The sequence below is a fragment of the Podarcis raffonei genome, chromosome 14, assembly GCF_027172205.1.
Source record: "Podarcis raffonei isolate rPodRaf1 chromosome 14, rPodRaf1.pri, whole genome shotgun sequence".
NCBI classification, from domain to species: Eukaryota; Metazoa; Chordata; class Lepidosauria; order Squamata; family Lacertidae; genus Podarcis; species Podarcis raffonei.
This window is the reverse complement of record NC_070615.1, coordinates 24,576,366-24,594,407: the sequence shown is the minus strand read 5'-3', so window position 1 is coordinate 24,594,407 and position 18,042 is coordinate 24,576,366. Positions and strand designations below refer to the sequence as shown.

Genomic DNA, 18,042 nt, shown 5'->3' with positions numbered 1-18,042 from the left:
TAGTTAACATTGAGAAACAATTGGATACTAGTTCCTCCCCTTTAAATGCCCAAGGGCTTAAAAGGATGATAAGAAATGACTCTGTTAATAACTCACCAACTCAAACTATGGATGAAGTGAGGTCCTGTCAAGTCTTGCAAACGAACCAGATAATGCTTGAGATTCACCGATACACTCATAGGTGGATGAACCGCAGACAAATTACTATGTCCTTGTCTCAGCTCCTGAATTACCATTACCAAAATGTAGATCTAGAAAATTTCCACTTCCTGCGCCTATTTATGACCTTTAGGTCATCAACCCTCCCATCTCGACTCATGGAGATAAAGGATACCCTATGGTGGTTCCATTCTCTCCGCCCAGTGAGGGTATTTAAGGACGAAACTAGGAGGCAATTGGTCCCTTGCATAGAGTCAAAGCTAATGCGGATAAAGGAAACCAAGCTCAACACTAGAAATACTAATTGCCTGAAGGAAGAAAAGAACTTTGTAAGCCTAGAATTACAAGACCTGAAGAAGAGGCTAATGAGTATAAAGACTGAGATTTCTACCCAACATATAAGGACAGTAGAGCCTAGAGCGCAATATTTAAAGACGTCCAACAGCTCTTTATCCCATAGAAAGACATCAGTGCAACTCCCTGTTCCCTTTTCAAACGACACCAAATTAGATGAGGAATTTGGCGCCTCCGATATTTCTATGGCAACAACACCTAAAGAACTCTATGTTGCTGACAATCCGGAGATATCCAGCACCAAATCTACATCTGGACCTTTGCCTAATGTTCCAAAAACTTATCAGAATGATCAGCTTTCTGTACTGTACTCCTGGCGAGACAGGATGGACAGATCTTTCGAATTCGAATCTGGCTCTTTGTTGGCCAGTGATCCACATCTTATAACACATACCTCATTAATACTTCCACAGCCACAGATAGAACCAACAATCCTCCAATTAACCCAGGAGGGAGAGGGGGATTGACAGTTAATGAAACACCATGGGACTGTCCCCCCGCCCCCCGCCGCTTGGGGTGCGGTTGGTTGGGTTTTATCTTCTAGGGATACTTACCCTATCAGACCTCCACCTCTTTCCCATACCATTTTGACCCAGGAGTCCTGGCCCAAGGATGACTTGTTATTGAGGGGATGTTACCCATCTATTGGGGAGGCTAGTATGGGATCTGGGATTTCCACAATTGAAGGGCTAGGGAGGAATGGCGGTGGGGCTAGATATCTCTATCGGCGAAGGGTTTCGAGATGCAGTGATCCTCGAACCCCTTCCAATCTACGCCCCATCCCAAGGGATGAGGGTAGGGAGAGCAAGGATTACACACCTCCGTCATTGGTGCTGTGCAATGCCAGGTCCATAGGCAACAAAACCGCCACCATGCGTGACTTTTTTGTCTCGCAGGGGATTGACCTGGCTTGCGTGACGGAGACCTGGGTACGGGAAGGCGAAGTAGTCTCCCTACATGAGATAACACCCCCAGGTTTCTCTGTCCTCCATCAATCGCAGACTGTGGGTCGGGGGGGAGGAGTAGCGTTGTTATTCCGGGAGGATTGCTCTTTCAGAGCTCTGCCATCACCGGCGATCTCCGGCATTGAATGTGTTGGTCTCGTGTGGGGCACCAAGGAGAGCTTGGCTGTCTGGTTGGTGTACCGACCACCCAGCACACCTGCAGCCACCCTGTCAGACCTGCTGGAGGTGGTGGCGGGCTGGGCCTTGGAGTTCCCAAACCTACCGGTTTTGGGAGACTTCAGCGTCCATGCCGATGCCGCTCCCTCCTCACAGGCTCTGGACCTAGTGACTTCCATGGCAACACTAGGGCTCTCCCAGTTTGTTTTGGGCCCCACTCACCAAGCAGGCCACACGCTGGATCTGATCTTTGGAGCTGGCATAGATGTGATCATGCTCCCCGCTGTGGAAGTGCCATGGTCTGATCACTACGCTCTGAAAGCCAAGATTGACTTCCCGGTCCTCCCCGGCTCGGGTGGTGAACCTATTTGGGCTCGTCCGCGAAAACTGATGGATCCTGATAGATTCCAACAAGCCTTGCGGAACCCTGCTCCTCCTGGCGACTCATTAGATGACCTTGTTGAGGACTGGAATAACCGGCTCTTGGCAGCCATTGATGAGATCGCGCCTAAGCGCCCTCTGCAACCCCGTCGAAACCGGGCACCTTGGTTTACTGAGGAGCTCCGGAAAATGAAGCGGGATCTCAGACGGCTAGAGCGAGTATGGCGACGGACTCGTGACGGAGCCTCAAGAACATCTTATAGGACGCTTATGAAAGCCTATGAGATGGCTATGAAAGCTGCTAAGAAATCTTACTTTGCAGCTTCCATTGCATCCGCTAGCTCAACTTTTTAGAATAATTAGGTCAATAACGTCCTTAGGAGGACAACCAAATTTAAGTACAAATTCAACCCACAGCTGTGAGGCATTCGCGAGCTTTTTTGCGGAGAAAGTCCTGTTGCTCCGCCATGACCTCCCTGCCAATTTAGATACAGTGACTGAACTGGAGGCCCCTCGACTGACTTCAGGTCCAGTGTTGGACCATTTCGATCGGATACTCCCTACTGATGTGGATAGATTCCTCCAAGTTGTTAGGCCCACCACCTGCCTCCTTGATCCGTGCCCGTCTTGGCTGATTAGGGAGTGTCCAGATGTTGCGCGGACCCCCCTGGTTGAAATTATCAATTTGTCCCTTGACACGGGGACATTCCCTGGGGAACTGAAGGAAGCAGCGGTGTGTCCACTCTTCATTAGATCATTAGATCCCTTAGACCTATCCAATTACCACCCAGTTTCAAATCTTTTATACCTGGGTAAGGTAATTGAGAGAGCGGTTGCTGAACAGCTTGGTAGGTTTCTGGAGGAAACATTGGCATTAGATCCATTTCAGTCCGGTTTCCGTCCTGGTTTTGGGACGGAGACGGCTCTGGTTGCCCTAACAGATGATCTCCGTAGACAACTGGATCGAGGCGGGTCAGGACTGCTGATCCTTTTAGATTTGTCAGCAGCCTTTGACATGGTCGATCATGATCTTCTGGACCACCGCCTCGCAGATGTGGGGATACAGGGCATAGCCCGTAACTGGTTGTGCTCTTTTATCTCTGGTCGGGGACAGAGTGTGGCACTAGGGAGGGAAATGTCATCGCGCCACTCCTTGGTGTGTGGAGTGCCGCAGGGCGCAATTCTCTCCCCGATGCTTTTTAACATCTTTATGCGCCCCCTTGCCCAGATTATCCGGAGCTTTGGGCTGGGCTGTCACCAATATGCTGATGACACTCAGCTCTATCTGCTGATGGATGGCCACACCGACTCGGCCCCGAACACACTGACCAGATGCTTGGAAGCTGTGGCTGGATGGTTTCGTGGGAGCCGATTGAAACTAAATCCTTCGAAGACAGAGGTCCTATGGCTAGGTTGGGATGGCATGGGGATGAGGGACCAACTCCCTTTCTTGCGGGGGCCCAATTAGTGCCATTGCCTTCCGTTAAGAGTTTGGGTGTAATCCTTGACGCCTCCCTTTCCATGGAGGCGCAAGTTACAGCAACAGCCAAGGCGACATTTTTCCACCTTCGCCGCATCAAGCAGTTGGTCCCTTACCTTTCCCGCCCCGACCTGGCCACAGTGATCCATGCGACGGTCATCTCCAGGCTTGACTACTGTAATTCTCTCTACGCAGGGCTGCCCTTGAAGCTGTCCCAGAAACTCCAGCGGGTACAGAATGCTGCAGCGAGGCTCCTCACGGGGTCTCTGCCATGGGAGCATATTCACCCGGTGCTTTTCAAGCTGCACTGGCTCCCGGTGGAGTACAGGGTCAGATTTAAAGTGCTGCTTTTGACCTTTAAAGCCCTTCACGGCCTAGGACCCTCGTACCTACGGGACCGCCTCTCCTGGTATGCCCCACAGAGAGCCTCAAGGTCCATAAATAACAACACCCTAGTGGTCCCAGGCCCTAAGGAAGTTAGATTGGCTTCAACCAGAGCCAGGGCCTTTTCAACTCTGGCTCCGGCCTGGTGGAACGCTCTGCCTCATGAGACCAGGGCCCTGCAGGATCTGATTTCTTTCCGCAGGGCCTGTAAGACAGAGTTGTTCTGCCTGGCCTTTGGCTTGCAGCCAATTTGATTCCCTCCCTCCCTCTCTTTCTTTTTTCTTTTCCTTCTCCTCCTGCGATGAGGCTACATTTTAATATTTTAATGTTCCATTATTTTAATGTTGTATTTTATTTTTGTTTTTAAGTTGTAATCATTCATCTTGTTTTTATTATTGCTTGTAAGCCGCTCTGAGCCCGGCCTTGGCTGGGAAGGGCGGGGTATAAATAAAAAATTATTATTATTATTATTATTATTATTATTATTATTATTATTATTACTACTATTGAAATAGGAATATGAATACCACATTTCCCCACCAACACCATTGTGCTCAAAAGCAGTTTGCGGAATAAGTGTCTATGGCCATTTAAACTCTCTCTCTCTTTGTGGGTGTTATTCTTTTGTTTGTTACTATGTTACATATTTTTATGCTTTTACAGTGTGAACCGCTTAGTCATCCTCGGATGAAGGGTGGCATGCAAATTTAATACATATCTTTCTAATGTCAGAAAGACATTCAAGCTAACGATTTAGGAGTGTTAATAAGTTAAAATATGCAGCATTAAAGGATAAACATAGAACATCATGGAGGGAGGGATGGGAAGTCAACGGATTAATTAAACGTATTGTTGATGGTTATGTAAACTTTTGAAAACAAAATAAATAAAAGCTTCATAAATAAATAAATAAATAAATAAATAAATAAATAAATAAATAAATACATCCATCCATCTATCTTTAAGGACAACTTTTCCACCACTGTCAGAGGCTGCAGGGCAAGCAGGGCAACTGCAGGGGTCCCACTTCAGGGGCTTCTGTCACCTAAGGCCTCACCCTGCATGGGCATACTTTACAAATAAAGTAAATAAATAAAATACTTAACTAACTGACCAATTGTGCCCCCCCAAGCATAATGTCTGCGCCCCCCCAATAAATCCTGGCTACACCCATGTCATCCTGTCTTAATGGTTGGGCTGGCCATCCATTTTGGCTTACAGGCAGCACTAGTTGTTCTCTAACCAGGCAGGGATCTGAGGTCAAAGACACAGAAGACACAAGGTAATATCTACAAGAACTGATAAACAACCTGAAATATACTACATCCCAGATTGCAGTTTCTTCCTAGATATATCAAGGGCGAAACTCACCTTTGCAACCATGTTCCTGGTGAGTAATCTTTCAGGCAAGAATACGCAGGCCTTTGCTTGCAGTAAACTTTGCCTAGGCTGGTATTTAGAAAAGGCACTCGTGAGTGTGCCAAGCAAGGCCAGTGAAGGGTGTAGGAAGAGGGGATGTGGGCTGAGTGAGGGTCCCAGGGACCAGATAGAGGCCCAGACCTGAGGTTTCCCACCCTTGATTTAGAACATTTATATAACACTTTCCCAGAAAAAGTTCTCAAAGTGGTTAAGAGTGTGAAACAGGGCAACAATTGAAATGGGTAGTCAACCCAGTGCCCTCCAGATGCCTTGGGCTACAACTCCCATATTTCTTTAACATTGCCGATTCTAGCTGCGGCTGATGGGAGTTGTAGTCCACAACATCTGGAGAGTACTACATTTACTACATCTGGCTTAAAACCTCTGAATTCTAATAGTTCCATTACAGCAGCTCTTTCGAACTTTGTATCCTTTTAGAATTCAAAGCATTCAGATAGTTTGAACTTCAACTCCAAAAAGCCCCTACTCAGCATTGGGATACCAGTGGTCCAACTAACCTTGTCTTTCCTCTGCCAACAATAAGGGTTTACCCACACTTACCTTTCGCCGTGCTTAAAAGCTCAATGTCCAAGCCATGGGTGTAACCAGGATTTTTGTTAGGGGGCAAAAGGAGCTTTCTTTAGGAAATCAAAGTTGCCCCCTGCCCCCCCCCAGTACAGAGTACAGAGGATGGGGAGGAAAGGGAGAAGAAATGAAGCGATAAGCAGCCTTTCATGTGAACAACTCCAAATCCATACCTAGTTTGTAGTGAGGCATCGCTTATTTTTATTTTGTGCAAGCATGGTAGATCACAAAAGGTGTATGTGCAAATGCAAACAAATACCAAAGTATCTCAGCTTTCCTGGCTTGGAGCAACACACACACACACATACACACACGGCTGCTGATTTGTGCAAATCTGGTAGATTGAGAAAGTTGTATTAAAAAAAAAGTAAAGGTGTGTGCTTACAGGTAAACAGATACCAGTGCGCAAAGCCAGCCCACCTATGAAGTGGCATGAAATAGCTGCCTCATGGGTGCCTCCTGCTATGTCCCCACCTCTGTCAGAGAAGCAGTGCCAGTATGGGTGCTGATTTCCTACTGATTTCTTGCAAGATCTTGCAAGATCTCATCAAAGTCTTGCAAGAGCAAAAGGAGAGCAAAGGATCTCATGAGATTTGGGTGAGATCTTGCAAGCTCCTTCAGGGAATCGGTGCCAATGCCAGCACCGCTTCTCCACAGGTGGCAGAGGTGGCACAGCTGGTGGTACAGCTGCAGTGCCACCGGCAGTTTGGTGCCGTGGTGGTGAGTGTCTCACTGGTGGTGGTGGTGTGGCAGAGCAGGGTAGCATTTCCTGTTTTGCCTCAAGTGGCAAAATGGGACTTACCACCTCAGGATTCCAGAACTTACAGCTGTCAGTTCTAAGGGAAGGCAGGCAAGGACCCACAGCCCAGGTGGGGCTTGTTAGCTCAGGAAGGAGGTGTGTGATTCCTCAGCTGGAATAGGCTCAGGATAGGTGAGGGTCACATGCCTCACCAAGCCCAGAATATACAAAAGGAAAGCTGTCCTGGCCAGGCCGGCGTCCATTGACTCCAGTGTCCATTTAGTCCACGGGTAGGCAAACTAAGGCCTGGGGGCCGGATCCGGCCCAATCGCCTTCTAAATCTGGCCCACTGACGGTCCGGAAATCAGTGTGTTTTTACATGAGTAGAATGTGCCCTTTTATTTAAAATGCATCTTTGGGTTATTTGTGGGACATAGGAATTTGTTCATTATTTTTTTCCAAAATATAGTCCGGCCCCCCCACAAGGTCTGAGGGACAGTGGACCGGCCCCCTGCTGAAAAAGTTTGCTGATCCCTGATTTAGTCCATTGACTAAAAGATATGCATTGTTCATTACCGCTAGCTGAAGGACTTTGTGCTGTATAGATAAGTGCCACTATTATCCACAGTGAGAGAAAGATAATGCACCAGTCTGCTTCCCTCCAAATTTGTGCCATGGTTTCATTTCATGATGGCAGAAAAGTAATTTCTTTTTCCCAGAGGGGAAAAAAAATCCACTGTGGACTCTTTTAAGTGAGCAGGGTAACAAGTCAATAAATGATGAAGCCCCAGCTTTTGGCTTGGGGATGAGTTTATTCACCTTTGGTTTGGAGCAGTGGGTGTGGACAGCTCATGGACTTTACAAATTCCTCTCTTCTGTGCTTAGCTCCAGCGGTCCTTGGCTATAGCACAGGAGAATGAATGAGTGTGTGTGAGTAACAACAGCCTTTGCAACCAAAGAGTCAGTGCTGAGATTCTCACAACCGACTTCAGGCACTGAACAGCTCAGAGGGGCAGCATCTTCAGAAAGCTGATTCAACATAACACTATCTTCCCATTGATTCCTGAGCACAAAGGGCAGACTTTCTGGTAAGATCATTCTTAAATGTTTGCAAAGGGGAATGGGATGAAACCAAGAAGGTGTGTTAGGGAGGGGAAGAAGGTTGGTTTCTAAGAGGAGAACACTATTATTTCTGTATGTTATGGTTATTTCTAATTGCTTAATATACTTTTGAATTGTTATTCATTTGATATGTTGTGAGCCACTTAGGGGAATAATTTTCTGGGAAAGTGGCATACAAATGAACAGATGGTGATGATGATAACTAGAGCTCAGATTTGCAGTTTGGGCCCCCAATTCCCAGATGTCAAAGAGATCACTCTGACTCCTCAGTGGGAAGGTAACGCATTTTGCCAAAGCTTAGAGACATTTCTGTCCAGAGTTCCTTGAAATGTTCTTAAGCTTTATAACGGGGATGGGGGACAAGGTAGTGCCCTCCAGATGTTGGTGGACTCCAACTCCCATCATCCCTGACCACTGGTTGTGCTGGCTGGGGTTGATGGGAGTTGTAGTCCAGCGACATCTGGAGGGCACATCCCTCTTTGGCCCAGCTTTGCATCCTCCGTGAATGTCTTTGCCCAGTTGGACTGTGTCTTTGTACTGGAGAATCCCTCTTGCTTGCCTGAATGGAGGACAGAGAGGGGTGTGGTGAGTGAATGTAAAAACTAGCCCCCCAAAATGTAAAATTTACATTTGTTGCCCCACCCACCCCAAAAGGTGGACCCCAAAAGGCTGGCCAGAAGGGAATGTGGCCCTCGGGCTGAGGACAGCTCCCTTTCCTGATCTAACTTTTTGGTGTGCTCCTCTTCTTTTGCACTTAAGTCTCCCTGATTGAGAAAGGCATTCTGAAAACCCACACCATATATTTTAAGTACATTGTTTCCGCCTATGAATCCTGGGACTGGTAGCTGCAGTTCCTTAAGGGTGTTGAGAACCGTGGCTCTGTGAGGAGTAAGCTACAGTTCCCAGGATTCTTGTGGGGGGCGGGGTAAGCCCTGACTGTTAAAGTGGTATGTATGCTGTGGTTGTCACTACACAGACATATAGAGCCATGCGCAGCTTATAACACTCTTTTCTGTCTCTATAACTGGAATAGCCTCTTTTGGCCATGAAATATGAACTTTGACCTGCTATGAGATTAAATCCAGGGGAATGTAGCAAGAGGGAAAGTGATAAAGGAGGTCACTAACCGCAAGGATGTATGTTCTTTGCCCTGGGTAGAAACTTCTTGATAGTGATGACTCAGAGCAGCCAATTGCAGCTTTCTGTGTTTGTGGCTCAGCTTGAGAGGCAGTGATGCTTCTGAATACCAGTTGCTGGAAACCACAGAATGGGAGAGGGCTCTCGTGCTCAGGTCCTGCTTGCTGGTTTCTCACAGGCATCTGGTTGGCCACTGTGAGAACAAGATGCTGAACTGAATGGGCCATTGGCCTGATCCAGCAGGCTATTCTTATACTAATCATCTTTAAAATGAACCTGTGTCAGAAATGTTGCTGTGGATGGGAAGAATGCAGATTTTAAAACTTAGTGGCTGGAGTGCTTTGTGAAAATTTGATTGTGTACCCAGAGGTGTAGCATAAGGTTACTAGATTTTTTTCAATGAATCCGGGGACACTTGTCAACTTCCTACTAAATACAGTGGTACCTCTGGTTGCAAACAGGATCCGTTCCGGAGGCCCGTTCACAACATGAAAAGTGTGCAACCCACAGTGATGCGTCTGTGCACGCGTGGGTTGCGAATCACCGCTTCTGAGAATGTGTGTGACGTCATTTTGCGCTTCTGCGCATGCGTGAGCGGCGAAACCCAGAAGTAACCCTTTCCGGTATTTCCGGGTCGCCACGGGACGTAACCTCAAAGAACATAACATGAAGCGGACATAACATGACGTATGACTGTAGATGGATTTTGTCAGGGGACTGATCTGTAAATCCGGGGACTGTCCCTGGGAAACGGGGACATCTGGTAACCTTAGTGTAGCAGCCTCCGCCAGTGTCTAGGGTAGACCCAAGTCGTTGAACACTACAGACTCCCATGCCACCCAAAAGACCCCCATAGTGCCCTATGGCCCCCCAGTGTGGACCGCCCCCTCCCCCCTGGCTACTGTGTGTACCTGTGTGTAGTGGAATGGAATGGAAACATGTTTTCCTCTTCAGATCTCATGGGCTTTGCTGCAATTGGACCCTGTCTCTTGTGATGCTGTCCATTTTCAGAATATCAATAATCTGTATGCATATAAGCATCTTGGTTCCCCTCCCCCATCTAGGTTCTATTTGAAGATCCTTTGAAAGAAGACCCGAAGAGTTCCTGTGCCATCATGAACACTTTCTGGGCAATCCTCTGTTTTGTGGTGTATGGTAAGTGTAGGGATGTGTATAGAAACTAGGAGAGGATATATTTCTTAGGTATCATCCTTCCTTACTCACGTTTGTGAGTTCAGCAGAGTACACCCCTTTGCCAGCAAAAATAAGGAAGCTGTTTATAAGCTAGGTTTCGCTTTTTTATTTAAGTAATCCAAGATGCTTTACTGCAGATTGGGTTTCCTGGTATTTCCCCTTTAAAACAATAAACATGCAAATCAGTCTCCTTATAAGTAAAGAAAGGTTTACTCACTCAGTTTCACAGTAGCAGTCTCGAGGCAGGCTTAAAATGTAGTTACAGACCTATATTATAGTTTAATTAGGATTGGAGTCTGAGCTGCGGCTCAGATTCAGCATGTGCCCTACATCCCTAGCAACTGAAGAAGCATCAAAGAGAAGAGAGCAGATAGCAGGGATGGCAGAGATCAGATAGCAGGTTGCGCCCCATTACCTGGCTGGACAAAGTGGGAGTGGCTGTCACAGGGACCCAGTGAGATCCTCTGTGTGTGTGTGTGTGTGTGCCTTTCTAGCAATCAGAAGTCGTTGGTTTCGACTGCCTTGTTTTAAATATCCCAAAGTAAGCTCATTGCTCTGCAAAAGGTTTACAGTGCTACCTCGGGTTAAGTACTTAATTCGTTCTGGAGGTCTGTTCTTAACCTGAAACTGTTCTTAACCTGAAGCATCACTTTAGCTAATGGGGCCTCTTGCTGCCGCCGCGCTGCTGGAGCACGATTTCTGTTCTCATCCTGAAGCAAAGTTCTTAACCCGGGGTACTATTTCCAGGTTAGCGGAGTCTGTAACCTGAAGAGTATGTAACCTGAAGAGTATGTAACCCAAGGTACCATACCACTGTATACCATAATGGCATTTAACACCTCCTTGGTAACTTCTGGTTTATAATTGCTCTTAATGGAAAAGTAATCATGACAAAGGGAGTATAGGAACATAAGAAGAACTTGCTAGATTTGGCCAAAGGTCCATCATACTGTGCTCACAGCAGTCAACCAGATGCCTGTGAGAAACCAACAAGCAGGACCCAAATACTCTCCTCCCAAGTGGTTTCCAGCAAGTGGTCTCCTACCTTGGAGGCATTGCTGTCTCCTACCTTGGAGGCAGAGAGTAGCCACTGTAGCTACCAGCCATTGATAGCCTTATGCTCTGTGAATTTGTTCAATCCTCTTTGAAAGCCATCCAAATTGGGGGCCATCACTGCCCCCTGTGGAAGCGAGTTCCACAGTCTAACTGTGCACTGCATGAAGAAGTCCTTTCTTTTCTCCGCCTGAATCATCCGATATTCAGCCTCATTGGATGTCCATGAGTTTGAGGGACAAAAACTTTTCTCTATTCATTTTCTCCCTGCCATGCAGGATTTTGTAAACTTCTACCATGTCGCCTCTCACTTGCCTTTTCTAAACTAAAAAGCACCAAATGCTGCAATCTTTCATTGTAAAGGAGTAGCTGCATCCTCTTGATCAGTTTGGTTGCTCCTCCACATGCAGTGCTGGGTGACCTTGGGCTAGTCACACTTCTCTGAAGTCTCTCAGCCCCACTCACCTCACAGAGTGTTTGTTGTGGGGGAGGAAAGGAAAGGAGATGGTTAGCTGCTTTGAGACTCAAATCCAAACTCTTCTTCTTCTTCTGAACCTTTCCCAAATATACAATACAGTGGTGCCTCTGGTTAAGAACTTAATTTGTTCCAGAGGTCCGTTCTTAACCTGAAACTGTTCTTAACCTGAGGTACCATTTTAGCTAATGGGGTCTTCCTCTGCCACTGTGCCGCCACCGCGCGATTTCTGTTCTTATCCTGAAGCAAAGTTCTTAATGCGAGGTACTACTTCTGGGTTAGCGGAGTCTGTAACCTGAAGCGCCTGTAACCTGAAGTGCCTGTAACCCAAGGTACCACTGTATCCTTTTGAGATGAGGCAACCAGAACTGTACACAGCATTCAAAAACTGGTCGCAACATTGATTTGTGTAAAGGCATTATGATACCAACAGTTTTATTTTCAGTTCCTTTCCTAAGGAACCCTCACATGGAATCTGCATTTTTCACAGCTGCCACACACTGGGTCCAAAATATCTGGAGAGGACCAGGTGGGCGTTGGCTGTTCTAGTTCCCTTAAGTGTAGACTTTAGTCTAAAATTGCCTTTCTGTTTGGCCTGCATGGTTAGGGCATGGACAATTGCTCAGTCTTAGACAGGGCTGGATTTAGGTTTGATGAGGCCTTAAGCTACTGAAGGTAATGGGGCCCTTTATATGTTCAGTTGTGCTTTGTCAACAACAAATTGTCACTTTTGTGTGTGTGTTGAATATATGCTATATGGTAATTTATAGACCTAATAGGTATCTAAAGCCATTTGCACATAACAAAATATGTATTTTATCAAAGTAATTGTTGAACTGAAATACAACTTGATGCACGTGAACGTAAGCAGGTACCCACTTGGCATTAATAAGGATCAGGCAGACACAGCAATGGAGAATAAGAAGGTGAAGTTTATTGCCAGACAATAAGGACCCAGTTTGGAATCTCTTCCAAAAGGAACTGGGACCCCGATTGACAGAAATCCAGAGGTCTTTATACCTGAGCAGATCACAGCAAATCATAGATCATGAGAGAACCATGAGGCAGTCACGATATCGCCAGCGAAAATTAGCCAATTAGCAAGCTTCTTGCCATGCTTCCAGCTCCTGGTCAAGCACTGGTCAAGCACAGAGTTCTAGTTCTGCTTTCCATTGCCTGCAGTGACGCTCTGTCTAACCTCTCCCCTAGTTATGACAGGACAGGGAGTTTTGGAGTTTTTGTGGTTTAGCTCTTCCTATTCCTGTGGATTAATTTTAGCCTGTATCTGAGGGGAATTTGTACCAGTATCTCTGATTCACGTCTTCCCTTTGTTCAGGGTACACGGATGTTTGTAGGGGAAAGGTTGGCTTCTAATTTGCTGTTTCAAGCAGTTTGCAGTTAGCTAAGGCACAGCTTCCCTTTGATTCAAAATGGATTATAAAATACTGTAAGCCCTGATTATGTGTCAGCATATATGAATATATTGATTACTGATAACTGATTATATGAATAGCATAAGGGTAGCCCTTCTTCCTTGCCTCAAACTAAGAAGAAGTATATTAATAGTGAAATTTTTTGGGGGGGCCAAGAGAGTGGGGACCTAAGCTATAGCTTGTTTAGCTTATACGTAAATCCGGCACTGGTCTTAGAGCAAATGATCTGTTATCTATTTGTGATAAAATAGATGCCTTACACAGCACTTGAAGATAAATCTTTACTCATATGTGTGTGTGTGTGTGCAATGTTTTTCTCCCTTTAGTCCAAGAGAGGGTTTAGTCATTTTGCTTTCAAAACTCCTGCACAGCAGTGCATAAGTTATTAATCCAAACCTTGCCTGTTCTCAGAAACTCCTCCAGTGTCTGCTTGAAGTCACCCCACTCAACATTCTCAGTCAAAAAATCAACTAACGGAATAATCAACCAACTGCCAACTGCCTCCTCCTTTCTTTAACACCATTCATTATATGTGTACAATGCAATAGAGTACAAATACTAGCATTATCTGTCTCTGTCGCATCGCAGCCTGGTCCAATATCTTGTACTGGGATTAAAGAATGTCAAGTGAGACAGCTAGGAAAGGCACTTCCATTTCAGGATCTGGAGAGCCGCTCCCAAGCTGAAACAAACAGTCCAGGCCAGTGAATGAAACAATTGTCAGAGAGCTCTATAGACGTGCAGGCACTCACAACCTGGGAAATTATGAACTGTCCAATGCATTAACCAGATTTAAAACCCAGTCATGGGTTGTGTGTCCAATGTAGCACCAAATTTATGTCACTTAGTGGTATACAGTAAACCCACAACTTACGCAGGGGTTACGTTCTAGAGATTGTGCCCGAAGCTAAAATTGTGTATAGTCAAAACACATCTGGTTCAGTGGCGGGTGGGATTATCCAATTCATTCCCCCCCCCCCCCGGAACTCCGCTCCCTTTCTGTTTTTTAACTTTTGTGCCACACATGTAAAGCTGAATGAGCACAAGTTAAATTCGCGTAAGTTCTGGGCTTATTGTAGTTGCTTCGTTGATGTACAGTGGTACCTTGGGTTACATACGCTTCAGGTTACATATGCTTCAGGTTACAGATTCCACTAACCCAGAAATAGTACCTCGGGTTAAGAACTTTGCTTCACGATGACAACAGAAATTGTGCTCCAGCGGCGCGGCAGCAGGAGGAGGCTCCATTAGCTAAAGTGGTGCTTCAGGTTAAAACAGTGTCAGGTTAAGAACAGACCTCTGGAACAAATTAAGTACTTAACCCGAGGTACCACTGTACTGTTTTGCACCAGTGGAACACTGTTGCACAAGACGTTGCACCAGCCAATTGCTGGTCACCTTGTTGCACAGTAGAACACACAATTTGTTGTGCAGCAAGTTTCCATTAGCACAACTGCTGTGTTGGAGTCCTCTGCTGCGTGACTCATCTGTCCACCAGCACGAAAGCCCTGGCGCTAGCAGACAGAGAATGTTGGGCACAACTCCATGTCATGATGGGCTGGTTCTGGTTACATTCCCATAACCTGGTGCCTTCCAGAGGCTTTGGATTCCAGCTCCCATCAGCCCCAACTACCAGGGCCAATGGTCAGAGGTAACAGGAGTCGCAGTCCAGATAATGTGGAGGACACTTGGTTGGGAGGTGGCTGAGTTACATTGTTGTTTTAAAGGTTAACAGTGCTTGATAGTCATTACAGCCCAGGGTTAAAGCTATGACTGGAAACTCATTTTGTGCTGTTCTCTCACCCAGCAGTGAACATAGACCTGAGTGGACACTCTGCCCTGGCCATGTCTAGCCCACACGCTCAAGATCTCCCAGAGATCAGCGGTAAGCCTGAAACAGAAGAGATGCCTTCAGCGATGCTGCAGGAGCTGCTGTGGTTTTTTCGGAGAGAAGAATGTGAGTTCTCACGAGGATAGGCTTGTTTGCAGAATTGTCACTGATGAGTGTTGCAGGCCCTAGGGCAGTTCCTACATTACACATTCTGTGTAATAGCTGAGCTGTATACTTATAGAGCGTATAAGTACAGAGAGCCAGTGTGGTGTAGTGGTTAAGAGTGATAGATTTGTAATCTGGGGAACCGGGTTCGCATCTCCGCTCCTTCACATGCAGCTGCTGGGTGACCTGGGCCAGTCACACTTCTTTGAAGTCTCTCAGCCCCACTCACCTCACAGAGTGTTTGTTGTGGGGGAGGAAGGGAAAGGAGAATGTTAGCCGCTTTGAGACACCTTAAAGGGAGTGAAAGGCGGGATATCAAATCCAAACTCTTCTTCTTCTTCTTCTTCTTATAGAGCTTTTCACATGTAACCTTTGACGAGTGCACAGTCTGTGCATGCAACAGTTGAGCTGTACAAGTTACCAAATGTACACTCCTCCACACATGCACTCGTCGATGTGTAAGAGATGTGTACTTGTTTTCAGTGCAATGTGTGGAGAGTCTTTCTAAGACTCAGAGCCACGGTGGAGCTTAGAGAGTGAATTAACAGTCAATCTCTCTTCCCAGGGAACTCTGGGAATGGTAATTCTTGAGGGGAACAGATGCTCCTAGCAACTCTCAACACCCTTAAGAAAACACAGTTCCCAGAATTCCTTGGTTGAAGCCGTGACTATTTAAAGTGGTACGATAGTGGTTTAAATGTATAATGCAGATGGAGCCCATGTTGGAAAGGCAGAAAGGGTGGGACAGGCTGTGAGAGAGACAGCAGGACAGCAACTCCCAGGAGCTATTGACCCACATTATTACAGCTCCCTGTTTTCTCTTGCAGCAACTACATGGAATTACTGCATTCTCGGCCTTTCAGTGCTGGTTCTGCTTGTAGGCATAGTCCTCTTGTGGAAAAGTATTGCAGCAAACAGGTACGGATAATGCCAGAACGGAGGGTTCTTATGTAATGCCTCCTCACCTGGGTACGTCGGCTTGCAGAGTCGGAGCTGGAGATGAGGAAGAAATTTGGTTCAGCTTACCTTTCAATGCAAACTTACCTCATTTGCACTTGCTGAAAGGAAAAGGAAATGCAGCTAGCCTTCAAAACTGGCATGTCTCTGAACTTTTTCACATGGTTCTCAGGATTCTTTGGGAGAAGCCATAACTTTTCAATGTGGTGTGAGAGGGGCTGCAAGTTGGAGCTGTGCAGAAGCACCAGCCATGTAGCCCAAATACAGTCTGCAGAATGCCGCGGCTAGACTCCTTACGGGGTCCTCACCACGGGATCACATTCACCTGGTGCTATACCAGCTGCACTGGCTCCCGGTGGAGTACAGGATCAGGTTTAAGGTGCTGGTTTTAAACTTTAAAGCCCTATACAGTCCAGGACCCTTGTACCTACGGGACCGCCTCTCCTGGTATGTCCCACAGAGGACCTTATGGTCATCTAACAAAAACATCTTGGAGGTCCTGGGCCACAGGGAGGTTAGGCTGGCCTCAACCAGAGCCAGGGCTTTTTCGGCCGTGGCCCCGATCTGGTGGAACGATCTGTCACAAGAGACTAGGGCCTTGCGGGAATTTCCGCAGGGCCTGCAAGACGGAGCTGTTCCACCAGGCCTTTGGTCAAGGCACAGTCTGACCCCCTCTCTCCTTCTGTAATCTTCACAGAACTCTAGCCCAGTGGTTGCCATTGATTAGATTCTGAACTGATTTTAGAATGTATTTCAATTAATTGACTGATTTTATGTAAACTGTGCTGTTTTCACTGTTGTTAGCCGCTCTGAGCCCAGCTTTGGCTGTGGAGGGCGGGATATAAATAAATTATTATTATTATTATTATTATTATTATTATTATTATTATTATTAGGGTTTGAGCCATTTTCTATTCCCAGGAAACCTTGAGAAAGATAGTTTTCAGTCTCTTCTTGCCTCAAAATTAATCTGAGCCTGATGAATTTATTTTATTTATTTCTTTTCCTCCCATCCAATAGAGCCCAGAAGATTGCCCTCATGCATCAAGAAGGGTATGTAGCTGGCCAGCCTGATGAGATGGAAATGAAGCAAGCTTTTGTGCCTTTGAAGGAAGATAACAACTCTGGTTCCCCCCCAGAGAACTTCCTTCCAAAAGTAGAAAATGCAGGGCAGGTGACGATCCATTGGAAGGATGGGAACGTTACAACCATGTTTGCAGATGCGCCGGAAGAGGATGCATAGGGTTACACAAGATTGCCATTAGTTTTTTTGGAAATTGGGTTTCTAAGCCAAGCAAAATTCATCAACTGGAACCAAAGTAGCTGCAAAGGGGGGAGGTATTAATGTTACATGTGGTGCAGGGTACCGAATTGACCGTTTCTATTCATACAGTGGGTGTAATTATAATTTAAAAGTGCTCCTTTAGATTTTCTTTACAGGGGGTTTGAGATGAAAAGAGAAAGTAACTCAAAAGTTCCATGGTCTGGTGTACATCAAGGAGTGGAGGGCAGGTATTATTCTGTACATCTGTATGATCAATAAATGCTTTCCATATTTTCTTAATTTACCATTTGTCCCCTGGGTACATTTTCTGTGTGTTCATTTCTCTAAAAAGGCACATTGCCAAACTTTTTGGTACCACAGGTCAATATTGTTTACATTCCAAAGGGTCTTCCAGTTCTGAGCTCCATCTGCTTGTGCGGGAGGAAGGAAGTGTTAAGATGATCAGCATGTATAAAGACTGAGCTATCTTAAGCCCGTTATGTCAGTACCCCTTGCATCTGTTTTGTTTTTCTTTATCTTTAATTTGCATTTTCGAAAAAGCTCAGTAAAGGGAAAAAAAGAGGGAGAAATAACAATTTGAAAGTGCAGTTTAACACTGTGAGTTGTGAAACTGAACTGGAGAGAGTGACCAGAATGTCCAAGAACATGGAATGAATGAATGAATAAATGAACACATTTACATTACAAAGTTACATATATAGCTTTTATATACGCAAATGGAACCAGGAGTGGTAATTAATCCCTATGAATGAATGCACAAGGCTGTGG

General features: G+C 46.0%; 1 protein-coding gene across 2 annotated transcripts; it reads left to right on the top strand.

The window, feature by feature from the left end:
• Positions 1-7,359: 7,359 nt before the first annotated feature.
• SLC51B (solute carrier family 51 subunit beta) lies at positions 7,360-17,557 on the top strand. Of its 2 annotated transcripts, none has more exons than XM_053364993.1 (5): positions 7,360-7,710; positions 9,946-10,036; positions 14,847-14,993; positions 15,860-15,950; positions 17,010-17,557. In XM_053364993.1, the coding sequence occupies exons 2-5, from the start codon at positions 9,997-9,999 to the stop codon at positions 17,230-17,232; spliced, it is 501 nt and encodes a 166-aa protein (XP_053220968.1). In that variant the 5' UTR covers positions 7,360-7,710; positions 9,946-9,996; the 3' UTR covers positions 17,233-17,557. The 2 variants fall into 2 exon arrangements, with proteins under 2 accessions (XP_053220968.1, XP_053220967.1); XM_053364992.1 differs by having other exon boundaries at positions 7,363-7,710; positions 14,844-14,993.
• The last annotated feature ends 485 nt before the right edge of the window (positions 17,558-18,042 follow it).